General features: G+C 38.0%; 2 protein-coding genes and 1 long non-coding RNA gene across 3 annotated transcripts; all 3 read left to right on the forward strand.

Annotated features, from left to right (window-relative positions):
* The first annotated feature begins 2,082 nt into the window (after nucleotides 1-2,082).
* Nucleotides 2,083-14,565, forward strand: LOC115950204 (metal transporter Nramp1-like). Its single transcript, XM_031067443.1, has 13 exons — nucleotides 2,083-2,254; nucleotides 7,705-7,745; nucleotides 7,847-7,925; nucleotides 8,036-8,140; nucleotides 9,066-9,220; nucleotides 9,322-9,503; nucleotides 11,739-11,808; nucleotides 11,889-12,062; nucleotides 12,463-12,567; nucleotides 12,656-12,787; nucleotides 12,886-12,981; nucleotides 13,372-13,561; nucleotides 14,333-14,565. The coding sequence occupies exons 1-13, from the start codon at nucleotides 2,152-2,154 to the stop codon at nucleotides 14,563-14,565; spliced, it is 1,665 nt and encodes a 554-aa protein (XP_030923303.1). The 5' UTR covers nucleotides 2,083-2,151.
* LOC115950829 lies at nucleotides 3,236-4,713 on the forward strand. Its single transcript, XM_031068085.1, has 2 exons — nucleotides 3,236-4,295; nucleotides 4,574-4,713. Exons 1-2 carry the CDS (start codon nucleotides 3,251-3,253, stop codon nucleotides 4,609-4,611), a joined length of 1,083 nt encoding a protein of 360 aa, XP_030923945.1. The 5' UTR covers nucleotides 3,236-3,250; the 3' UTR covers nucleotides 4,612-4,713.
* Nucleotides 14,566-24,426: 9,861 nt separating the features above from the next.
* Nucleotides 24,427-26,269, forward strand: LOC115950831. The gene is made up of 3 exons (XR_004083128.1): nucleotides 24,427-25,100; nucleotides 25,654-26,057; nucleotides 26,154-26,269. It is a non-coding gene; the product is annotated as an uncharacterized LOC115950831 (long non-coding RNA).
* Nucleotides 26,270-26,282: the final 13 nt, after the last annotated feature.

Raw genomic sequence — 26,282 nt, forward strand, 5'->3', positions numbered from 1 at the left:
AGGAATTAACATATCAACTAAGGTATGGACTTTTAATTTTTTTTTTTTTAAATTATATAAGATTTTACTAATGAGCATATAAATAAATAAATATCTATATCTATTTATCTATATATAAAAATATATAAATTAGCAATAATTTCAAAATGATATATCGGTATTTTACCCGATACTAAAATATTTCATTTTCCTAACTAAATTAAAATGACATTCAGTATAATATTGACATTCAGTGTAATATTTCATTTTTTTTTTTTTTTAATTCAGATTGGAATGAAAGGAATATTGAATATATAAAGTCAACTATGGTTTTTGTACAATTGTTTTTGCAAAACATCTTATCAGATATAGTGTGTCAACCTAGAAATAGGGGAGGGCTTGGCCTTAAAAAGTTTAGTTTGATGAACCAGGCCATGCTTGCTAAGCAATTCTGGAGAATTCACCATAATCCTCAATCTCTTTTAGCAAGAACTTTTAAAGCCAAATACTTCCCTAGAAGCTCTATACATGAATGTCAACCCAAGCCGCATCAATCTTGGTTTTGGAGAAATATTGTGAAACAGGATAACAGGAAAATGAAAGAGGGGAAGTGGTGGGTGGGTAATGGCACTAATATTCCATTAGACCATCCTGCTTGGTTCCAAACTCCTACTTTGCATAACCCAAACCTTATCACAGGTACTGTGGCTGACTTAATTGACCAAGCCACTCACTCTTGGAAACCTGATCTTGTTAGATACCTGTACCCCCCCTCTATAAGTTCTGAAATTCTAAGCATCCCAATCTCTAAGACCGATTCTGTGACAGATTCTCTTATGTGGAAGTTTTCAAACTCAGGGGATTTTAAAGTTAAAAAGGCTTATGAGATTCTTTTGGAAGATGCTAATATGTCAGCCAATGCAACTCTTAGACCCCTTGTTATCCCTGATGCTGTGTGGAACACTTTATGGAAGGTTAGACTTCCCTTGAAAATCTGCAACTTGGTCTGGAAGGTAATCCATGATAGCTTGCCAACATTTCAGACTTTAAAGGGGAGGGGAATTCCAATTGCTGCCCTCTGCCCCTTTTGTGATTGTGATGAGGAGTCTTCTAGCCATCTTTTCCTTCATTGCCATTTTGCTAGAGCTTGTTGGTATGGTTCAGCTCTAGCCCTGCATACTTCCTCCCTTGGTCCTATAACTGTTCAGCAGTGGATCATTAATTCCATTAGTAGACATCAGAGATTGGATGAGAGTGACTTGGAATCTTTGCAGCGGACTTTCATTACTCTTTGGGCTATCTGGAATCATAGAAACCGGGTGATTCATGAGGGAGTTACTCCTGATCCAATGAATGTCATTTTAACCTCTCAAAATCTGTTTTGTAGGTACCATGAGATCTATCAAAAGCATTACTGTACTGAGCATAGGATATCTAGGCAGAAAATTATGGAGCAAGGGTTTCAAGGGCAATGGAGCATCATCCTCAAGATTTCTGGTGTCAAGCATGGAAGAAAGAAAAGAGCTGCTTTTGCTTATGAGGCTAGGAACAGGCAGGGTACAGTGGTGTTCTACGGATGCAGCAGCAGTGCCGCTAACTCAGTCCCAGTTGCTTTGCTTGAAGGTCTTAGAGAAGCAGCTGTAACATCTTTTAGGCTTCAATACAACCAGATTTTGGTTTTGAGCAATTGTAATTTTTTGGTTCAGTTGTTTAACACAGGCAAAGTACCGGATTGGGAAGGAAAAACCTTGTTTGCTGATCTGCAGTCCTTAAAGCAAAGGGGTTTTTGTCTTTCCTTCCGTTGGATCCCTGCTTTTGTGCTTGTTAATGTATATAATATGGCTGCTATGGCCTCCAGTGCTCCCATGCACTTTCAATGGCCACAGCACCTAACGTTGTAGTGCTCTGTTTCCTGGTTGTTTATCAAAAAAAAAATAGCATGATTTTCTGCTCTCTTTTTTTTTTTTTTTTTTCCTAAAATTATTATTATTATTTGAGAAACAATTTATTTATTTATAGTACTCTCTATAATTGCCCATGATATTTGTCTTGTAGGGGCTGAATTATTGTAACACGCGTACTACATTATGTACTCTCCCTTAACAATCGCCTTTATAAATGGGATGGAGAACTTATAACAATGAGATCAGTACAAGACAGCAAGTCTAAAACATGGCTCTAGTTCGGATAGAAGAAACCCCTAGATGGAAGAAACTCTTGGGTTATGTCGGACCTGGTTTTCTCGTTTCTGTCGCCTATCTTGATCCCGGAAACTGTAAGCAAAATTTTCTCTCTCACCCCTAGCTTGTGGTTCTAGATGTAGGTGATTTTGTGAGGCGTCTTAGTTTAAAAACTAAAAACGATATTTATTGGTGAAAAATATTGGAATTCTCAAAAATACCACCCTAATAAAAGTGATTATAGAAATTATATGACAAATCTGGAAAATATATCTCCACCAAAATCATGGTTTTTGTTAGTGTATAGCTTGTACTAGCTTAGCCCATTGGGCTTAGCCCAGTTTACTGTACTTGTACTTTACTTCTTTTACTTGTACTGCACACATATCTAGCCTATATAAGGCTCTCTATTGTACATTGTTACACACACATTAATATACAGACTTTTCAGTCTTCCTCATATTTTATATTCTTAACATGGTATCAGAGCCATTCCTCTGACTTTCTGGTTCCTGTGGACATCTCCGGCGTCCTTCCGCTGCCCTCGCCTTCATCCAGCAACCACTGCCAGAAGCGAGTTACCGCCGTCACGACCACAGTCCCAGCAACTCTCGGATCTCGTCGTTCTGCTCATCCAACTGCAAAAGCAAAGGCATTGAGTGACAGAACAGACAATCCCGAGCAAAACCCAACCAAGAACGGCCAGAAAACAGCTCACACGCGCCCCCACGCGCCGCCTGAATTTTCTGCCTCACGAACACGCGCCACACGCGCCTCCACGCGCCGCCACGCGCCGTCCCTCTTACTCACGCGCCACACGCGCCAGGTAGCAGGCCTCCACGCGCCCTCACGCGCCTTCACGCGCCCACGCGCCAGCCTTGCTTCACGGACTGCCACGTCAGCCCTAGTGTGACGTCATCCGTTGACCAGAACGTTGACCGTTGACCGTTGACTTTGACTTTGACCGTTGACCAAGTCAAAATTTTTCAACAGGACCTGTCTTGCTCAGTTTTTCGCGTAGATTCTGATTTTGGGCTCCGTTTCTGCATTTGAGGTCTCTAAATTTCACTTTTTTTGTCATTTTCTTTATTATGGCTCAACAAAGTGAACGAGATATCATACGTCCTATCACCATCATGTTGGATGGTCCTACTAGCTATCATGCATGGTCTCAGAATATGACTGTCTTTCTCAAGGGTCGTAAACTGTGGCGATATGTGACTGGTTCAATTCCTAAGCCAGTACCAAACCCTAAGTCCAAAGTCACAGATGCTGAAGAGTCTTCCAAGACTGCTGCTACGACAGATGATTATGAAGAACGTCTAGAGGAATGGGAGAGTATTCAGAGTAAGATCTTGTCTTGGTTTATCAATACCTCTATTCCCTCCATTCATAATCTTCTTCCTCGTCTTGAAACTGCTGAGGCTGCTTGGAAATTTTTGGCCGATCGCTATAACTGCACTAATGATTCAAGCTTGGAGTTTCACATTGAATCAAAACTTTATCAAATGCGCCAAGAGACAGGTCAGTCTATTTCTGATTTTTATTCTCAGACTTCTACTATGTGGGAACAACTCTCTGCTGCAGATCCTCCACTGGTGTGTTCTAAGGATATTGAGCTCTTTGTCAAATATCGAGATCGCCGTAGATTTATGCACTTCATGATGGGTTTACGTGAGGACTTTGAGCCTACTAGAGCTTCTCTGCTTAGCCGGTCCCCTACTCCTTCTCTTGATGCTGCAGTCAAGGAGCTCATTTCTGAGGAGAATCGTCGGCCTACTTATCACATGACATCATCTGATCATGTATTGGCTACACCCTCACCACAGCCTCCCATTGCTGCATTCACTGCTCCTCCGCGAATAAACTCTGGGCGACCCACCTCTCAGTCTTCCAAAGGTGCTCACTGCAAGTTTTGCCGTGCCAAAGGCCATGACATTTCTGTTTGTCGTAAGCTACAGAAATTTATGCAAGATCAAAATAAAGCCTCTCTTCCTCAGGCAGCTGCTGTGTGTCCTTCAGATCCATCGGTTCCTACAGGTCCATCTTTGACTTCCTCACTTACTACGGCTGATATTGAGGCAGTTGTTCAACAGGTTTTATCCCGCACTTCCACTGCTCTTTCTGTCACCTCAGGTAAACAACCTTGGTTTTTTGATACTGCATGTTGTAACCATATGACTCCAGATGAATCCCAATTTTCTGATAAGGCACCCTTAGAACATCCAATCACCATTTACACTGCTGATGGAACTCCTATGCCTGTTAGTCATAAAGGAACAATCTCTTCTTCTTGTTTATCCCTTAGTGACACTTTTCATATTCCAAAGTTATCCTTAAATCTACTTTCTGTTGGTCAACTTTGCGAATTAGGCGTAGATCTTCTATTTACTAATCATGGTGTGGATGTGCAGGATCCCCGGACGGGTCAAGTACTTGGGACAGGCCGTAAGGTTGGTCGCATGTTTGAGGTTCATGACTTGAAGATTCCTTCACAAGTTGTTTCTGCAGCTGCTACCACTGCCACCTCCTCACCTGATCTATGGCATGCTCGTCTTGGTCATCCATCCTTATCTCGTCTTCAGTTATTGGCTTCTCAAGGTCATTTAGGTTCAGTTCAGTTTCAAAAATTTGATTGTACTTCCTGTCATTTTGGTAAACAAACAAAATTGCCCTTTAATAAAAGTGACTCCTTTTCTTCTGCCCCTTTTGATCTTATACATTCTGATATTTGGGGTCCTGCACCTGTTCCCACTGAGGGGGGATCTAAATATTTTGTCATATTTGTGGATGATTTTTCTCGATATACTTGGATTTATCTGCTTCATCATAGGTCTGAACTTGTGTCTATTTACCAAACATTTCATAAAATGATTGAAACACAGTTCAATCGCACCGTTAAAGTCTTTCGATCAGATAATGCTCAAGAATATAATGATAAATCTTTCCTATCCTTTTTAGACAAACATGGTACTCTTCCTCAGCGGTCTTGCCCTTACACCTCTCAACAAAATGGTCGTGCAGAACGAAAACATCGTCACATTCTTGATGTTGTCCGCACCCTTCTTATTTCAGCCTCTCTTCCTGAACGCTTTTGGGGTGAGGCAGCACTCACTGCTGTGCACACCATTAATCGTATTCCTTCACCAACTACACACAACAAATCACCATTCGAGCTTCTCTATGGTCAAACTCCTGACTACTCCTCTCTTCGGGTTTTTGGTTGTGCTTGCTTTGTCTCTCTTCCTCCTCATGAACGTACAAAGCTCCAACCTCGTACTCGTCTCTGTTGTTTCCTTGGTTATGGTGTGTCCCAGAAAGGTTTTCGCTGCTATGATCCCATTTCTCGTCGCCTTCGTGTCTCCCGTCATGTTGAGTTTTGGGAACATCGTCCTTTCACGAGTCTTCAGCAGTTTCCTGCATCTTCTTCCTCAGAGTCTCCCATTTTTACTGATCTTTTCTTCCCTCTCTATCCTGAACTTGTGGAGGATTCTTCAACATCGACTGCCTCTCCAGACGACTCATCCCTGGTTCTGTCTCCGGCATATGACCCGCCTGTCTTGGATCCTGTGGCACCACCCTCTCCTGAGTCTCCTATTGGTCCTGAACTTCGTCGTTCCACTCGGGTAAGCATTCCTCCTCCTTATCTCACTGATTATCATTGCTCTTTTGCTCTTGCCACTCTCTATGAACCTCACACCTATCGTGAGGCTCATACTGACCCTCTTTGGCAGCAAGCTATGAATGAAGAACTAGATGCCCTTCATAAAAATCACACTTGGGATATGGTTGATTTGCCTCCTGGTCAGTCTGTAGTAGGTTGTAGGTGGGTTTACAAGATCAAGACCAAGGCCGATGGATCTGTTGAAAGATACAAAGCTCGCCTAGTTGCCAAGGGCTTTACTCAGGAGTATGGTATTGACTATGAGGAAACATTTGCTCCTGTTGCTCGTCTTGCATCTGTTAGATGTCTCATTGCTGTGGCTGCTGTTCGCCGTTGGCCTCTTTATCAAATGGATGTGAAGAATGCTTTCCTCAATGGAGACCTTCATGAAGAAGTGTACATGCAACCACCCCCTGGCTATCCACACTCAGGCAATCAAGTTTGCCGCCTTCGCCGTGCTCTTTATGGCCTCAAGCAGGCTCCTCGAGCTTGGTTTGAAAAGTTTAGCTCAGTTGTTGCTCAGCAGGGTTTCACTTCGAGTCCTCATGACACTGCTCTCTTTGTTCGAAGATCCTCTGCTGGTATCACTCTTATTCTTCTTTATGTTGATGACATGATTATTACTGGAGATGATTCTGCAGGTATCCGCTCTCTTCAGCATTTCCTTAGTCAGCATTTTGAGATGAAAGATCTGGGCACTCTCAGCTATTTTCTTGGGCTAGAGGTTACCTCATCCTCTGATGGCTACTATCTTTCCCAGGCTAAATATGCTTCTGATCTTCTCTCCAAAGCCGGTGTCACCGATAATAAGACTATTTCCACTCCTTTGGAATACAATGCAAAGCTTACACCCTTGGATGGTGAACCTCTATCCGATGCTACTCGTTATCGTCAGTTGGTTGGCAGTTTGATCTATCTCACTGTTACTCGTCCGGATATTTCACATGCCGTGGGTATGGTTAGTAAGTTCATGGATGCACCTCGTTCTGTCCACTATGCTGCTGTTCTTCGGATTCTCCGCTATGTCAAAGGCACACTTTATCATGGTCTGCATTACTCCTCTCGATCGTCTCTCGAGCTTCATGCTTATTCAGATGCTGACTGGGCAGGTGATCCGACTGATCGATGCTCTATCACAGGTTTCTGTTTCTTGTTAGGTACTTCTCTGGTCTCGTGGCGCAGCAAGAAGCAGGATGTGGTTTCCCGTTCCAGTACTGAGGCTGAGTATCGTGCCCTTGCCGACACCACTTGTGAGCTTGTTTGGCTTCGCTGGCTCTTGGCTGACATGGATGCTCCACAGCCCACTGCCACTCCTCTTTATTGTGACAATCGTAGTGCTATCTACATTGCTCATAATGATGTCTTCCATGAACGCACCAAGCATATTGAGATCGACTGCCACATCACTCGCCAGCATCTCAAGAAAGGAAATCTCAAGTTATTCTCCATCTCCTCTGCTGACCAGCCTGCTGATATCTTTACCAAGACTCACCCGCCTGGTCGTCTTCGAGATCTTATATCCAAACTCCAGTTGGCTTCTTCCTTGCCACCTCGAGTTTGAGGGGGGATGTTAGTGTATAGCTTGTACTAGCTTAGCCCATTGGGCTTAGCCTAGTTTACTGTACTTGTACTTTACTTCTTTTACTTGTACTGCACACATATCTAGCCTATATAAGGCTCTCTATTGTACATTGTTACACACACATTAATATACAGACTTTTCAGTCTTCCTCATATTTTATATTCTTAACAGTTTTATTAGCTGAAATGTCAGAAAATATACTAAAAATATTGGATTAATAAAATGTTAAAATAATCAATCTCGTGAAGCAAAAAGAAAACATTTTGTTATGCTCTAAGTTCTTGCTTTGTCTGAAATAGTGGAAACAGATCTACAAGCTGGTGCGGACCACAAATTCGAGGTATTCCTTATTTTTCATTTATTTTTGGGATCATTATTATTATTATTATATTAGGATGGATTCTTTGTCTCATATGAATGCAATCTATTTTGTATAAGCAGTTGCTATGGATCGTACTTGTTGGGCTGAGCTTTGCTTTAATAATCCAGTCTCGTTCGGCAAATCTAGGAGTGGCTACAGGTTCTCCCTCTGTGCTGTGCTCAATCATGCACGTGCATTTTTATCTCAAACTATTCCATGCAATATTTCAATCTTTATTAAAGTTACTGCTTAATATCGCTTAATTACAGGAAAGCATCTTGCTGAGCACTGCAAGGCAGAGTACCCAACTTCAGTGAATTACTGTCTGTGGATACTTGCGGAGGTTGCTGTGATAGCTGCGGATATCCCAGAAGGTAAGACAATTTTAAGTGAAACATGTTAAAATAAAATCAATATCCTGTGTCTCACTCTTTAGATTCCGTTTTACACTCCATATGTTTTTCTGTTTTAAACTTTGATAACTTTACGAGAGATTCCATTTTGTACGCCATCACGTGTTTACCTTGTGTGAGGGAGAGAGAGATGTGACATGTAAAAAAAGGACATAAGTTGCAGTGCGGCACAATGGTATGAGTCATTAATTCGGTCCAAGTAAAAAAAAAAATCCTTAAATTTTAGCAAATAGTATTAATTAGGTTGAAATATTAACCAATAAATAAAATAATATTTTTTAATCAAATGAAAAACAAATAAAAAAGAGAAAGAAATGCTATGTCCATATAATTTTTTACAATACTTTTACAACAAATTCTAAATAGCAGGTTGTTACATACTATTATTGATAGCAAAAAAATAATTTTAGTGGTAGGTTGGAATAAAAAACAAGAAGCAACTTAATACCTAAGATTTGTTATGAAAAATATTGTGAATGTAGCATTTTTCCAAAAAAAAAAGTAATAAATAAAAAATTTCACAATATTTTTCGCAATAGTCAAGTTAGCAAATTTTTACTAGTTTTCATCTAGGTTCATCACTAACATCATTCTTTAACTTACCACTATCAATCTAACACATCAACAAATGCAAAAAATTTTGTCAAATTTTTTGCATTTATAAATTTTTTATTTAAAAAAAAAAAATACCTGGTTTATGTAAATTAGTAGTAATTTTTTATATAAAACAAGATAATTAATTTTCACCTTAGGCCTTCAAATGCATCAAGCTGCCCCTGTTGATATGTTGCAATTCATGCAGTATAAAATACAACCCATGGGACTCACATAATGTGAGAGAGATATTGTATGTTACCAATACATAAGATACCATCCTTAAAAGTAGAGGAAAATCCATACATAGATGTGTCACTGGCTTATGATTTTTACAGTCGTAGGACAGCATTTGCTCTCCACATTCTCTTCAAAGTACCCATATGGATTGGGGTCCTACTAGCTGGATTGAATACTCTTCTACTCCTTGGACTGCAACGATATGGTGTAAGTAGCTATCAGTGACTACTATTGCTCCAAGCTAGTTCTATCTAACTATCTTTCTTGTTATTTTACAGTTCTAAAGTGGGTATATTTTTGGTTGGTAGATAAGGAAGCTGGAGGGTGTAATTGGCTTGCTAGTGATGGTACTAGGCTGTTGCTTCTTCACCGTGATAATACACGCTAAACCCAGTGCAGAGGAGATCTTGACTGGCATGTTTGTTCCCAAATTGAATGGGCCACGGGCCACCAGTGATGCCATTGCTCTTTTAGGCGCTCTCATCATGCCGTAATTTCACAAACTACTATATATATATATATATATATATTGCTACTTTTCTAACTTTAAATAGTTTGGGGAAGCAAATCAAGCATACGTAAGTACGTGCATGTATTTAATATGGATTCAGCTATGGACCATATATCTTCTACAAAATGCTAGTATGTATGTCACACTTGCGTGAGATCCACGAATCCAGGCTGTCGGCTATTTGTGGTGGGATTACTGAATAATGAGTAGTGCTATTTCCGGTAGGTGAAATGTTGATTAACATGGAGCTGGGGAGAAAAGGGGTTCACCCTCATGTGAGCGGGAGAATAAATGCAACGAAAACAGAATATACTACTTCGAAACTCAGGACCATATATATCTTCTATAAAATACTGTCATACTGCCTAAGCTCCTCAAAACCAGGCTATCAGTTTTGTATATATGAGAGTAATAAGTAAGGTGGGGTAAGTTTTAAAAATTAATTAGTATTATGCACATACACAGATCAAAACTTATACATTATATAAGTGAAATTGAATAATAAAATATATAATGAAAATAAAAGAACTAGTTTACTTCAAGTTATTTGGTGAAAAGTATTTGGTATAATCATATCATGAAAGACACAATTTTAATTATATAGTATATAATATGGTAAGATTTCGACATTAGCTTATCTGTAATTTTATTAATCAATATTTTGGTAATGATAATTAAATCATTTGTTATAATATACTTTTACAACTCTCACATAGATAAAAGGATTATAATTTCACATGGAATTTTTATTTTATTTTATGATTAGATAGGTTTTAATCACAACTATATGATTAGTTAGGTTCCAATTCCTGGTTGAATAATTTTTTTTTTTTTTTTTTTAATTTAGGTTTAATTTGAAACTACCCCAAATTATACATGAATTGAGTTAAATGCCTAAGTTTTTAATAAAAGGAAGCCACTTAGTGCAAAAAGAGTGTTGTTACTTGGTGGATAAAGAAGATAGCCACTTGGCACAATTACAACTTATAGAATCCAACTTTTACTATATACTTCCTCTACCCCATATTGCTTATGCTTGTTTAGAAAATCCAATTTTTTAAAAGAATATTATTAAATGCATTGTCTTTTACATAAAAATGTACAACTTTCCAAATTACCATCCTTAATTTAAACTTTCGTCCCTTAAAAAAAAAAAAGGAAAGAAGAGTGTTGGCTTTTTAAATAAAGCAAAGGTTATCGGCTTTTTCAAAGATAACTTCAATTTGGGACATCCCAAAAATGAAGTAGAGTGAAGGTTAACAATTTGGGATGGAAAGAGTAGTATGTGGTAATATGTCAAACTTTTCAAAAACACCAAAAAGAATTAAGAATTTTTTGTTTTTATGTTATTTCTTATATTTTATTTTATGTAATACAAATCAACTACATTACTTAATTATTATGTCAAGTTATAATTTTTCTAATAAAATTAATAATACCTTTAATATTTTCCTATAAAAATGGGTAAAATTTGTGCAACATATGCTGACAAGTTTGTAAAACCTTTTTCACAAACTTTTGAAAAGTTATAGCATTAACTTGGTGATGTTGGCACCCTTGAATAAGTAATTATCAGGTACTTTCGAAATACAGTGGCTTGATGCTCCATTTTCTCATATTTATAGTGAGATTCTTGGTGTGATTCACTATGAATTTGAGAGAATGAAGCACCATGTCATGTGCTTTGAGAGTTCTTAATAATCCCCCACCCCAAAAGAGAGAGACTAAGTTTCTGAAGCCCTTGAAATGAATATGGCATCTTTCTAGTTTCTTGTATCACATCCATATATAATGGGGCTAACCTTTAATACTAAGGTGACCCCCAATGGATTGGGGTTGAACACTGTTTCCCTAATGGGTCAGAACTGATCAGGTATGAGCTTGAAAGCAACTTCAGAACCTGGATGATCAGTTGTCGGTTGGACCACCTCTCTCAGACTTTGCAGAAGTGTGAGCTTTGAAGAAAAAAAATTTTATTACCCCAACCTGAGGCCCACGTGGCCTAACTTCCCTAGCCAAACACATAGTCCATACTAGGAAAACTTGGAATCCAGATAGATTCGGACCAAATTCACCACCAGATAATTTATCACCAAATCCACTCTAGTAATTTCATTTGTTTTCCCATTTATAGGCTCTTTGTACAGAATATGTTGTGGTAAAGCCATCGAAAACATTTGACTTTGCCACTATTCTCATATTATCAAATTGCAGACACAATCTTTTTCTCCACTCAGCACTGGTTATGTCGAGAAAAATCCCTTACACCTTAGATGGCATCAAGGTAAGTAATTAAAACGTTCAATTATTTCCTTCCAGGAATGACAAAGTTTGATTAAACTAACCACCTCTCTTACTCTCTAGAGTGCAAGCAAGTGCTTTTTGATAGAAAGCGAGTTAGCATTGTTCCTAGCGTTCCTCATCAATGTGGCAGTCATATCTGTTAGTGGTAGCGTGTGTTCCAATCCAATTATATCTCCAGAAAACAAAGCTCAATGCAAGAATATCACTCTGGAGTCTGCAGCTTCCTTGCTTAAGGTCTTACACACATTTATATATATATATATATATATGACTTCTTCCTTATGCTAATTACTTATACAAAAAAGAACCATTAATGTTATCATGACCAACAAACTGTTGTTGGTTCTCAACAAAACCATAGTCGGCTAAAAGACTTGTAGTTCAGTGGTATTGCTGTAAGAAGTTTCCAAGTTCCAACCCCACTTGTTGTAAGGAGGAAAATTCACATGAGGCGAGGCATATAGAGAAAATGGCAACTTAGAACTTTAAAATTGAGTTTTACAAAACCATGCAAGTTTAATATATTATGTTTGATAGGAATTTCAGCAACCAAAGAGAATTAGGTAACAAAATTATACGTTTGTTTTCCTGATTTGTTTTTTTTTCCTTGACTTGCTATATGGTATTTTAATAGAATGCCCTTGGAAATTGGAGTTCGAAACTTTATGCCATATCCTTGCTTGCTTCTGGTCAGAGTTCAACTGTCACCGGAACCTACGCTGGCCAGTACATTATGCAGGTGCTCATCAATGTGTGAATCCTTTTCCCTCAGAGAGATAAGCTTAATTATGAAAGATTTCTAAAGCATTTAGCTGTGTTGTTTGCAGGGTTTCTTAGATTTGAAGATAGAGCCCTGGTTGAGAAACTTAATAACAAGGTGCATAGCAATTACTCCAAGTTTAGTGGTATGCATTATCGGTGGATCTCAGGGAGCTTCAAGCCTTATCATTATTGCTTCTGTAATTTCAAACTAAACAGAACTCTTAGTTAACTTCTACTCTTTCTTATCCTTAAATTAGTCCAAAATTTGGATTTCTATTGTTATTTTTCTTTGCAGATGGTCTTATCATTTGAACTACCATTTGCATTGGTTCCTCTCCTAAAGTTCACCAGCAGCGAAGCAAAGATGGGTCCCCATAAGAACTCAACAACGGTAAGATTTCTAACATTTTAAGGTACTTTTGTATCATTTAGTAATATAAGTTCAACCCTTAAAATATTGAAGATAGTGCACAAAACTTCCATTTTTAGTAGCCAATTTTTTATCCCCCAATTTTTTTGGAGAGATTGATTTCAAAATTCAAACTCGCTACTTATCACCTATTACTTTTGGTGAAAGGTGCTTTCTATTGCACCAAGGTTGGTCTGACTTCTATAAAACTCATGACCTATATAAGTACAACACTTAAAATGATAAAATTGATTTCTCTTCATGCCGAAATAAGGACATACATTAATTGGATACATATGATTAATACCCATTGCTTCTTTGGCATAACAATTATATGGTGCTTGACAATTTCTTTTGGTACTTCCGCCTTAGGTAAGTCGTGTTTCATGGCTTTTGGGGTGTTGCTTAATTGGGATCAACCTATACTACTTAAGTACGACTATCATAGGAAGGATAACAAGTAAGCAGACCTCAAAAGCCGGATCAATCCTCACAGGTGTACTAGCTTTTCCAGCAATGATGCTTTACATCTCATTATTGGCATACTTGACATTTAAAAGAGAGAAATCTACTGAGAGCTCCCCTAATTTGATGATGAGTACTATTGAAACAAGAAGCTGAGACAAACCATTGACCTACATGATGCCTATGAATAAATAATTATTTTATGATTGTGGTGTAATGTATAATTTGTTCTCTAAAAGTTTATTGTAGATAATTTATTCTCTTTAAAAATTAAACATTTTATAAAATTAATTTTCATCTTTCTATCTTTACCAAGATATTATTTTATTATTATTGCTGTGTTTGATTGATATTATTCTTTATGAACTGGTCCATATTATTTGAAATTATGTTATAGTGTGATCTGTTTTTCTAATATATATATATATATATATATATATATTTTTTTTTTTTTATATAACTAAACTTTTTTAAGCTTCAAATAAATTATTTAAATTCTTCATTCTCTTAGAGAGAGAGACCCAGCCCATGTATCAACCAAAGTCTCATCCTTAAAACCCAGCCCACGCCCCCTGATAATTGGACTGGTCTAAGGCTAAAGTAGTCCGAGACTCCGAGTAATCTTTTTTTTTTTTTTTTTTTTTAAGAAAAAAAAAATTCTCTCTTAAATCTAACAAGAAATTAACAAAGTTTAGGGGAAAAAAAAGATGACATGTATAAAAAAGGTAGGGCTGTAAGGGGAACAACCAAACATAAAGAACAAAGCAAATTACCCTTAAAACACTAGTAACTTTACTCTCCATCATGATTTTTTTTTTTTTAGCACATAGATTTTAAACTATCTTGTGAACAATATATAGCACAGTATAAAGAATTGTATCCAAAGTATTACAATTAAAAGATATTGAATTAGCGAACTCAATGCTAGTACCACTGTTACTAAAACTCAAGACAGTCGATCATTCAAATGGTAATCTAAGGGATGAGAATTCCTCTCCTGCCACATCAAACACAAAGGAACACAGTGGACAAGCGTTTACAGAACCAATTCCTCCACCCCAATCAATAATTCAAATACTCTGCACTAGAGCACCCAATTAACTCCAAAAAACGAAAATAAATAGTCCACATTGGCAAAATCACAGTGAAGTAACAAATAATCCACCGACTCCACACTATACCTATATAAACACCACCATTCTACTAGTGTAATTCCTCTCTTTCTAAGACTACAGGGGAATGTGAGAAAGCTGCATATGATAATTTACAAACAGTTTGGATTACTAGCCAGCAAATGTACATATAGCATACTGGAAATATAATTGAATCAGTATTTGATGACATTGTGGCGCAACCAAAGCTCATACATGACCATATGGAAAGCATCATATCTGATGGGTGGAGAGTTCCACCGGAAATGCCTCTGAACCTGATAAAAGACAATCCATAAAAGAAATTCTTATCAAGTAGTTTACTTTATTTTCCTTTTTTCTTGGATAAACTGAAAAGACCATTGAAATAAGACTTAATACAATAGTGAGTTTTTCACCTACGGAACTCGAAGCCGACAAAGCACACATTCGTATGTACACACAAACAATATATATAGCGCAGAAGCAGATTGACTATATGAAAATTGAAAAGTAGTATAAATCAGATAAACCACTTAGAATTTTTTTTACTTGAGATAGAAAGGCATTACCTTAACTAAGTTCTTGTGAAGTGCAACAAATTCAGCATCAGGTATGTCCTTTAGAATTTGCTTAAGCTGATACACATCATGCTCCTTAAGTATGACAGCAAATTTATGCCAATCCAGAATATCATTGAATGGCAGGTCATAATAATTTGACAATATCACTGCAAGAGATCCAACACATGAAGAACTTAGGGATTTAAATTTTAAATATATACTAGCACAATGATATATAGTGTCGCTGTGCGATACATACAGATTAATATATAATTATAAAAAAACGATAAACTAAAAAATATTTCGATAATATAATTGAAATTGAAAAATTACAGAAAATACTTTTTACATGTTGAACACATCTCATGTAATATGAAGCTTTTATCAAAACCTATTTTTATAATACATTATTAAAAATAATAATGAAACTTCTTTTTAGATTTCTTGAAACTTTGGTAATTTAGTTTTAATCAAAGTACTTCTGAATTTCTTAAAAATTTAGTAATAAAGTTTAATTTACAGCAAACTATGTTGACAAGTTTAAAGATCTATGGTGTTCCATAAACTGAAAGAACTCGGTTCAATAAGTGACACTTATCTTGAGCCATACAATGCAAATAAATTATAAATCTTTAGTTATAGAGTTTGATTTGGAACAAATTGTTGCCAAAATTACTTTGAAAGTTTTAAAGTATTATAGTGCACCACATGGCAAAAATGCATACAACCTGTACATTTACGTTGGCCATATTGCGCAAGCACGATGTGTAAGAGTTAAGTCCCAACTTTGTTTTTTATTAATACAAAAAATTAAAGTAATTTAAAGCAAATAATGAAATTTCTAATAACTCTTTTAAAAAAGAATTTTAATCGAAGTAGTATTTTTAATCTTCTTGAAAGTTTAATATAGAGTGTCATAATCTATGTTAATAATTTTAATGTACTTATAATCCACCACATAGGTCCACCTGTGTCTATGCTTACTATCAAATATTTTGTTCACAATCGGTCCCAGACCAAAAAAAAAAAAAAAAGAGGGTTGTGGTAGATTGACAACCAATGTAAAATTTTGTCACTTTATTATGAATGGATCCACTAATACCTACTATGATCTATGGTACTAAATGTTGGGCAATTAAGAAGCAACATGTCCATAAGATGAGTATAGCTAAAATTAGAATGTTTAGATGGATAAATGGAAATAAAAGGAAAATGGTAAGGTTGTTATCTATGGGGCCAAGGTCTGCATACTAAAGAGGACAATATCATGCCAGTTGTGAATGGGTGGATCCCTTTACCGGTCTATGTGGTAGTGTGGTATATTTATGATAATTTGCCTTATGTTAGATATTATGGCTTTGGAAATTATAATGTTGATGCTCACAAATTATAGTATATGGTTTCAAGGTATCTACTATGAGAAACTTTGTGTTTCAATATTCAATCATTCTTGTCATATCATATTATTATTATTATTGAAGATGAAACTTGCATTTCCCCCACCCTCATTAATTATGCTACTTACTGGGCTTTAGCTCATCCCACCCTCTAATAGTTTTTCAGATTTATTAGCTATACCTTGGGTATGAAGCTTACTTCTTTGGTGATGATTAGAGTGCTATGTTAAATTGGGGGACTTTTGCTGTAAATGGTTGGTGACTCGATCTTGTTATGTTCAACGAGACCTTAATTAATTCTATTGGAGGTGGGTTGCTTGAGGTCTGTTAGCCTTTGCATGGTAGGCTTGGACTCGATGTTAAGTTCCTTATTCTTGATAAGATTGTGACTTTGTGTAATTTAATAAGTGTTTTGTAATATATTCATGTATTATGTGGAGGCACATGATTTTTAGTTATTGTTCGTAAATGTGTTATAGAGCTCTGACTTGTAATGTGGAGATTTTAGTATGGTTATATATTCTTATCCTTCGAAAAAGCAAGGAAAAATCTTCAGGTACCCTTGGGATGTATTTTCTCATGCTTTGGACCCTTTGGGATTTGAGGCGTGATAGTCGGCCAAGTAGAACTTTGATGTAGGACAACCACACTAATAATAGAAAAAAAGATAAACCCTAGGAGTCAGCAACAAGGAAAACTAGAGTCGGCACCAGTTTTTTTAATAATTCTCAAAAGCTGTCTTACAATAATAATAAATAAATAAAAAAGTGCTTAAATAGCTAACAATAAAAATGCATAAAGAAACCCTAATTATTAAATACTCGAGATTGCTTAGTCTCAAGCCCAATAACTAATAGGATCCATCCATAAGGCCATAAGTTGGGCTGTCTTCTTTTTGCTCTTCTTCCTATACGTGCGTGTAATTGGGGGTTTGTAACTCGTGTCCACACCAACTCCCCTCGGGTGAGAAGAACTCGACCCCGTCGAGTGGAAATCTGAAGAGCTCTAATAGTACTCCAGCAAGTCAGGATCCAGTCGTTGTAGCTCATCTCGAGTAATCCATGTGCAATCAGAATCTGGTCACCCTCGCCACCGAACTAAGAAACGGTGAACTTCTCCATCCCTTGTAGAAACAATCTGCTCATCTAAAATAGCATCAATAGATTCTTTATGTGCATAGGGAAAATTTAAGGGTAAAGGGGTGGGAATAAGGGCATCAATAGGATTAGGCAACAACTCATCAAAATGGGTATCAAGAATAATTGTGGGGCTTTTATAAGAAACTAGATCCTCAATATTAAAGGAGGAGCTAATACCATAATCATGAGGAATGTCAATGACATATGTATTTGGGCCCATTCGTTTCAATACCTTGAATGGTCCGGCACTACGATCCTGCAATTTCTTAACAGTCCTAGAGGGAAACCATTCAGGTCAAATCCGAATTATGACATAATCCCCTACCTGAAACTCTGCATGACGCCGATGAGTGTCAGCATGAATTTTATATTGAGAATTACTTACCTGAATTTTTTTGCGAATCTCATTACGCAAATCATGAATATATCGTGCAAATGCCTCAGCAGATTCAGAAATCCTAACATGTGGGGACATGGGCAAAAGATCTAAGGGCTTCCTAGGTGTATATCCATGCACAACCTTAAAAGGACTAGCAACTATAGACCTATTGACAAAGCTATTATATGCAAGTTGGGCTATAGGAAGAATTGAATCTCAATTCTGATTGGCTTCACCCACTACTAGAGGAGGTTGCCTAGACTACAATTAACCACCTCAGTTTGACCATTAGTTTAAGGATGAAATGTCATGGAAAATTTCAATTTGGTGTCCACTAAATGCCACAAGGTCTTCCAAAAATAACTCATGGAGCGAACATCCCTATTAGACACTATGGTTTTGGGAAGACCATAAAGTTTGACAATCTCATCAAAGTAGAGCTTTGCGATCTTAGAAGCATCAGAGGTCTTAGAACATGGTAGAAAATGAGCCATCTTAGAGAAGCGATCAACAACTACTAGAATGGAATCATGCTTCCTAAAGGTGCAGGGCAAACCTAACAAAAAGTCCATACTCACATCTTGCCACGGGCGATCTGGCACAGGTAGAGGCATGTACAGAATAGTGTTTTGCTTGCGATGTTTGACTAGTTGACATGTATGACATTGACCAACTATCTTGGCAACACCCCTCTTAAGACCAAGCCAATAGAATTGACGTTCCATTTCCTTAATTGTTTTATCTCGGCTAAAATGACCTATAAGGCCTCCCACATGTGTCTCCCAAACTAGGAAATCTCTCACTAAAGATCGAGGGATACATAACTTGTTGGTTTTGAATAAGTAACCATCTTGAAGGGTATAATCATCCAAGATTGCCTGTGGGGCATTACTTAGGCTAGTGTAGAGCTCCCCAAAATTTGGGCATGACTCATATTCATCCTTGAGTCGTTCAAATCCAGTAACCTTAACACTCATGATGGATAGCAAAGACACCCTTCGACTTAGTGCATCAGAAGCCTTATTCTCAACTCCCGCCCTATGTTTCACCACAAAGTAGTAGCGTTGCAGAAACTTAACCCAACTACTGTGCCTAAAATTCAGCTTCTTTTGGGAATGGAGGTAGCGCAAAACTTCGTGATCAAAGTAGATAACAAATTCTCGAAACAACAGATAATGGCGCAAATGCCAAAGAGCTCGAATAATGGCATAAAAGTCTTTGTCATATGTGAAGTACTTTTGCTTAGCATCATTCAACTTCTCACTGAAATAAACAATTGGGTGGTACTCTTGACTTAGTATTCCCCCTATACCAACACCTAAGGCATCACATTCCACCTCAAAAGGCTTGGTAAAATCAGGGAGAGGCATGACAGGTGCCTCAGTCATCTTTTGCTTTACCTCATTGAAAGCCTTAGCAGCAGCTTTAGTCCAAACAAACTCCCCTTGTTTCAAGCAGTCAATGATGGGGACATAATGGTACTAAACCCCTTGATGAATTGGCGATAAAAGGAAGCGAGCCTATGAAAGCTTCGAATTTCATGGATATTTTTGGTCTCGAGCCACTCCATAATCGCTTGAACCTTTTGGGGGTCGGCAGAAACTCCCTCAGAGGATACTATGAAACCTAGCAAGACAACTCTATTGGTGAAGAAAGTGCACTTCTTGAGGTTGCCATATAACTCTCCTTCTTAAGGGCAGTACAAACTTGAGTTAAGTGGTCTAAGTGTTGCTCCTAGACTTACTATAGATGAGGATGTCATCAAAGTACACAACCAAGAATTTCCCCATAAAATGCTTGAGCACTTGAGTCATCACTTTTATAAAGGTACTAGGAGTATTGGAAAATCCAAAAGGCATGACCATCCATTCATATAAACCATCCTTCGTCTTGAAGGCAGTTTTCCACTCATCACCAGTACGAACCCTAATTTGATGATAGCCGCTCTTCAAGTCTATCTTGGAGAAGATCGTTGCAATAGCCATCATATCCAACATGTCATCCAACCGAGGGATAGGAAAACGATATTTCATAGTGATCTTGTTGATGGCACGACTATCAACACATATCCTCCAAGTTCCATCTTTCTTTGGAGTTAAGAGTACAAGGACTGCACAAGGACTCATGCTTTCACGAACAAAACCCTTCCTAAGTAGTTCTTCTACTTGCCTTTGCAACTAGGCATGCTTTGCAGGGCTCATCCTATAGTGAGGCAAGTTAGGTAGGGTCGCTCCGGGCAAAAAATCTATGGCGTGTTGTATGTCATGCATGGGCGATAAATGATCGGGGAGTTCCTCAGGGAAAACATCCTTAAATTCATGGAGCATTGACTTCACTTCTTCAAGCTGCTCCTCACGGGTCTCCCCATGAAGTTCCCTGGCCACTAAGACAAACACAATGGATTCTTGAACTGCTACCCTTTCAAATGCCTTTAGGCTTATGATGTTCAGGCCTTTTGCCTTTGGTGCTTCTGTCTTCTTGCTCATGTCAATTGGCTTGGGTTTCAAAGGATTGAGCACAATCTTCTTACCTTCAAACATAAATGAGCAAGAATTGGATCGCCTATGAAGGGTGACATCCAAATCAAAAAGCCAAGGCCTACCTAAGATAATATGCCCTACATCCATGGGAATTACGTCATACCATATTTCAGCCTTATAGGCGAGGAATTGAAGTGGAACAATACATCTTTCTTTTATGGCTATGGAGGAAGTATCCACCCAAGAAACTTTATATGGGTTAGGGTAAGGGGTCAATTTCAAGCCTAGGCGGGAAACAAAGTTAGAGGACACCGCATTAATGCAACTCCCTCTATCTATAATAACCTTGCAAGTTTTGTCTCCACACTTAGTGTAAGTTTGGAAGATGGCACTCCTTCGCCAATCATCAGTGTTTCTCTAGTCTGTTAAAACACACCTTACCACATTCACTCTAGGGACACCAAAGTCCTTGAAGTCATTAACCTGGGGAGAAATGGCTCTAATGCATGCAAGGTAGCTAGGATCATCTTCCCATTCTACCTCAACATCTTGGGTTTCTTCAACATTTGGATCATACACCAGCTTCTCAACATCTTCCACCTTTTCATCATCCTCTTGAATGACAAGGGTCTTAGAGGGACATCTAGCTGCGATGTGTCCAACCCCATTGCATTTGAAGCATTGGAGGCGAGAGCCAAACCTTAAAGGCTCATTGACCACACCTTTTCCCTTGTCCTCTTTTTCTATTGGAGTGCTATTGGGGTTGACCTTAAGGGGTAAGGTAAGTCTAGATTTGCTACCAAAAGGTTGAGGGTTGGTGGAAACACTCTAGGGTTCAGAATGTCACCAAAAGATATATTAGGATGCTAACTCACAATTCCTAGCAAGGTCATATGCTTCTACTAAGGTAATGAATCCTCGGGTGATAATCTTGCCTAGTAGGTTAGCATTTAAACCTTTCTTGAACCTGTTGAGTGTGATAACCTCTTCCTTAACTATTCAAATTCGCCTCTTGAACTCCTTGAACTTCTCTATATATTCAGCCACAGGAGTAGTGCCTTGCTTTAGGCGATCCCATTCCTCAAGGAGGGAGGTCCTATAAGTTGGAGGAAGATAATTCCTTGAGAGTGCATCCTTCATCTCAAGCTAATCAGTAATAGGGGGCTCATGTCGTCACCTAAGGGTTTCCTCAAGGTCCTCCCAGAAAAGGTCGGCTCTTCCAATTAACTTCATCCTGACATACCTCACTATCTTATTCTCAACCTAATGGTAATAGTCAAAGAATTTTTCCATTTAATGCAACCAATTAGTGAAAACCCATGGGTCGAGGCAGCCATCAAAGGTGGGTGCTTCTATCTTTTCCTTGAACATCCTATCATCATAATCCCTAGGGCCATTGTGATTATAGTGATCATGTTCAAAGTTTGAAGCCCTATTAAAGTAACCGTGGTTGTTTTGCCTAAGCATGTTATCTCTTTCATGGTTAATGGTCTCTCTTTGAGATGCTTTAATTTGCTCTACCTTATCCAGAAATTATGGACACTCTTTGCTAGGTTTTCTATGGTTTGCTCTAAGGAGGACCTAGGCTTGGAAGTGGATTGATGTTCAGGGTTTGACATGATGCGACCACTACATAGATGCATGCAACACTATATTTATGAATGTAGTTAAGATTCCCAAAAATTCAAGTAACCAATTCTCAACGTAAAATTAAGGTCAAGCAAGAGTGTGTGTAGAGACTAGATTAATGAATCAAAGGAATAAATTGCAGTCAAGTAGTGACAGTGTACATAATATTGAGAGATAGCCCAAATAAAAGTCAAATTCCAATAAGCTCCACAATTAATAATGAGAATCAGATATTTCAAAGAAATTGGTGTTTTTTTTTTTTTTTGGAATTTTAAAATGGGTACTGAAAGAAAGTACAAATAATAAAATAGCTAACTTGAGCACAAAATAGGTAGGCCAATGGGGTATGGTTGGATATGAACATAAAAAATATAAAGATAATATTTTTCAATGAGACAAAATTGAACCCACCAAAAAAGAGTAAGAGTTGTACCCTAGTCAGTGGCCAACTTATTGCAGTAGATAGTCACGAGCTTGGCTTCTCATGTGAATGGATTTGACTTGGACAAATGGACCTGTGGAGAACAATTTAAGGCCCAATACATGCAATGGGCTCACAGCAACAATACTTACTTTCTTTCTTCTTCTTTTTTTTTGCAAAATAAGAAAATACACTGTGCGATGGACTTAAGAATTACATACTCTAAAAGAAATTCAGATGATAGACTCTAAAAGAAACGCAAACCACAGACAAAAAGAAAAGAAAAGAAAGACCACAGAAACTAAAAGAGAATAGAATCTCTAAATAAAAAAGTTGATCGGCGATGGGCTTGTGGTGTTGGGGACCGGCGACTATGGTGACGCGACGATGGGGGCGCCGGCATCGACAAGGAAGATAGCGGCGGCACGAGACTTGGAGGTGGTCGACGTCCTCAGCAGTGGTTGACATCTTCAGCGGTGGTGATGGTGTCGGCTGCAAGTGGTTGATGGGTTGGCAGTAGGTGACTGATTTGTGGGTTTCGACAGCTGGTGGGCTTGCGATGAGTCAACTTTTTTTTTTTTTTTTTTTTTTTGTGGTTTATGTGTTGTGGGGTTCTGTGATCAAAGGCGGGCATGGATGGTGGTCATCGGCTTGGGAGGCGTCGCTAGCTTCTCTGTTGGCTTAGGGGTGAAAAACTCATGTGGGGCTGTGGGGTATATATAGATTGCCGAGGCTGGTTTGGGCTTGTTCAAGATATCATGGGGCAAAAACTTGAAAGGTACTATCATATTTGGCTGACTTGCTCTTTTAATGGTTTTGCTTTCAATTGGTTGTCTACGGTTGTGTTGTATGGACCGAAAGTCTGCTTTGATACCAAAACTGACGTAGGACAACCACACTAACAATAGAAAAAAAGATAAACCCTAGGAGTCCACACCTAAGGGCTGCTTGGAGTCAGCACCAAGCAAAACTGGAGTCGGCACTAGTGAAAAGAAAACACACGTTTTTTTAATAATTCTCAAAAGCTATCTTACAATAATTAGAAAAAGTGCTTAAATAGCTAACAATAAAAATGCATAAAGAAACCCTAATTATTAAATGCTCAGGCTTGCTTAGTCTCAATCCCAATAACTAATTGGCTCCATCCATAAGGCCACTCTTCTTTTTGCTCTTCCGCCTATACGTGCGTGTAATTGGGGGCTTGTATCTCGTGTCCACACCAAACTTTCTGACACATCCAAACAATCCACATTTGCAATCATTGTAGTCATTTTTCCTTCAATGAACTCAAAACATTACTACTGACACCAGAGCAAAACAAGCAACGCCTCAGATTTCACATGGATCTCTACATAGAGTTTCTTCTAAAGCCACAACAAAATCTCATAGCAAACTAAGGTATCAGCCTACCATAAGTCAAAACATAATAAAATATTACACCCCAACCCCCCACAACTCAAAAGGTTGTTGTAAGATTTTGTTGCGTCCATAGATTTTCTCCTCTACATATGTTGTATATGGTACATACTTATAAAGAGCATTTAGTGTAAGAAACCCTTTATTTAGTGGAGTTCATTCACCAACTTACTTGACCTTTCAACATTAGGCAAGCATCACTCAGCCCCATACATGGTCTTACGAATTTGTAGAAACCTATCTTGTGTTTTAATTTTTGTAAACAGCAGGCCGGTCGTGTACACTGTGACCCCTAGGCACCCGTTCTCCTGAAGTTACAGGTCTATTTAGCCATTTAGAGTTCCTAACTCAAAAACCAAAGAGAAGTACTACGTCTATAACATTTTCACAACAAATCATGGGTGATAAGTTATTATTGATCCAAATCATAGGTGATAAGTTATACTGGTGTACAAAACTCCCACTTTTGCAGGGTTTGGGACTCTAAAATCCTAATGAAATTCACAAAAGTTCCAGTTGTCGTGCTTTCTTAGCAAACAAACACAGCATTGGTGCATATAAATATAAAAGAAGTTTAACAAGAGGCAAGCACACAAAACAACATTATCGTAAGGGCATACCTTGCCTCGCATCTTGTGGCAAGAGATTGGAATGAAGAAGAGATAAGCCTGATTGGGATCAGGGGTACGGAAAATACTATCACGAATGTTCTGAAAGAAATAGCCTTCACTAGCGTACTTGCCCTTAAGCTTTCTTGGGGTCTAGTAAAAAGTGTTGGGATCACCATCTAGGTAGATATACACCTTGAATCTCCTCTCCACCTCCGCATAATTCAACCCAAATATCTGCAGCAAATGGTAAACATCCCCGAAAACATCATCTTTCTCCACCTCCACCACCTCTAGTTTAGAAAGATAAAGCTTAGAAGTAGAAGTAGTTGTTGGCGCACACTTCTCAGATTGGCGCCGTGATGGGAAAAGGTGGGAAGAACATTAAAAGAGTGAAGAGTGATAGCGGTGCTAAGTTTATCAGAATCTTGCGGACCCACCCACATTCTACCAAACGACCACCAATTGATTCAGGTGAGCTCACACCTTCTTCTTCTTTTTTCTTTTTTTTTTCTTTTTTTAAATTTTAATTTATTAAAATATCGTATTTAATGTTCTACATATACATTAATCTCCTCGAGAGACGTGTTCATAAACCGCTTATCCTGTCAGGGTAAATAAGTTTTACCAGATCGCGTCAATTGATTGTGGGATTTACTGTCTAGATCAAATATTGTATATAATGCCATATATATTAATCTCCATGATCAATTATTTATGACTATCAATTTTGCTTCTTTTGGCAAAATTGAGGCCATTTTTCAAGACATGTCAGTGATTTACCTGTGTGGATGGAGGATGTATGTTTTAGCTGAATATAGCTGAGTTAATATTAATGAAATTCTGTCTTCTTAAAAAAAAAAAAAAACTTATTTATGACGAATATTCAATTTATCATTTGCTACAGCTAGATTTTTTGCTTTTTCCTTGGGGGGGGGGGGGGGGGGGGTTTGAATTTGATTATATTTGTATTTAGAAAATTTTAAAAGAGCTGTCTTCTGAGAATTTGTGTATACTGTGAGGTCAGATTGTTGGTGGCATTTTGGCTGTGAAGAAAGAACTGATTGATGTTTCTACCAGTCTTCAAGACAAAACCCCAACCCTTTAAATAGACCTATTGGAGGCTCTTCTTCTGGAGCCTCTCCTGATGAGTTTTTCCCAAATCTTAGTACATTGTTGCCAGCTTTGCCTGGTAAAAACAGTTATTCGAATGGAAATACTTGGTCGTCTGATGCAGTTTCGGCCCAAGAATTGAGCGATAAACAAGAAGTTATATTCAGAATGCTCTGTTCTAATAATGCAGCTGGTTATGTGATTGGCAAAAAAGGAACTATAGTCAGAGCTATGCAGAACGAAGCTGGCGCTTCTATAATGTTTGCAGCTCCTTTAACTGAGTCCCGTGAGCGTGTGGTCACCATCTCTGCGTGGGAGGTTTGTAGTTTTATCTTTATAGCACGCAAACCACATGTATGCACATACTCTCAGTCTTATTTATGATTGATATGTGTGTGACTTAATCTGTTGTAGAACATTGAATCCTGCTACTCTCCTGCACAAAAGGCTATAGCTCTTGTATTCACTAGAATTATTAAGGGAATCGTTGAAAGGTATCCACCAGGCTGGAGTCAGGGAAGACTTGTAACTGCAAAGCTCTGC

Source organism: Quercus lobata, chromosome 6 (genome assembly GCF_001633185.2).
Source record: "Quercus lobata isolate SW786 chromosome 6, ValleyOak3.0 Primary Assembly, whole genome shotgun sequence".
Classification (NCBI taxonomy): domain Eukaryota; kingdom Viridiplantae; phylum Streptophyta; class Magnoliopsida; order Fagales; family Fagaceae; genus Quercus; species Quercus lobata.

What these genes read in the sequence shown, in the direction of transcription:
- LOC115950829 (XM_031068085.1), top strand. Translation starts at nt 3,251, where the DNA reads ATGGCTCAACAAAGTGAACGAGATATCATACGTCCTATCACCATCATG. An exon ending in TGCTCTTTCTGTCACCTCAG is followed by an intron (nt 4,296 to 4,573) that starts GTAAACAACCTT and finishes GTGGATGTGCAG; the next exon opens with GATCCCCGGACGGGTCAAGT.
- LOC115950204 (XM_031067443.1), top strand. Translation starts at nt 2,152, where the DNA reads ATGGCTCTAGTTCGGATAGAAGAAACCCCTAGATGGAAGAAACTCTTG. An exon ending in AGCTGCGGATATCCCAGAAG is followed by an intron (nt 8,141 to 9,065) that starts GTAAGACAATTT and finishes CCTTAAAAGTAG; the next exon opens with AGGAAAATCCATACATAGAT. An exon ending in TTGGACTGCAACGATATGGT is followed by an intron (nt 9,221 to 9,321) that starts GTAAGTAGCTAT and finishes TTTGGTTGGTAG; the next exon opens with ATAAGGAAGCTGGAGGGTGT.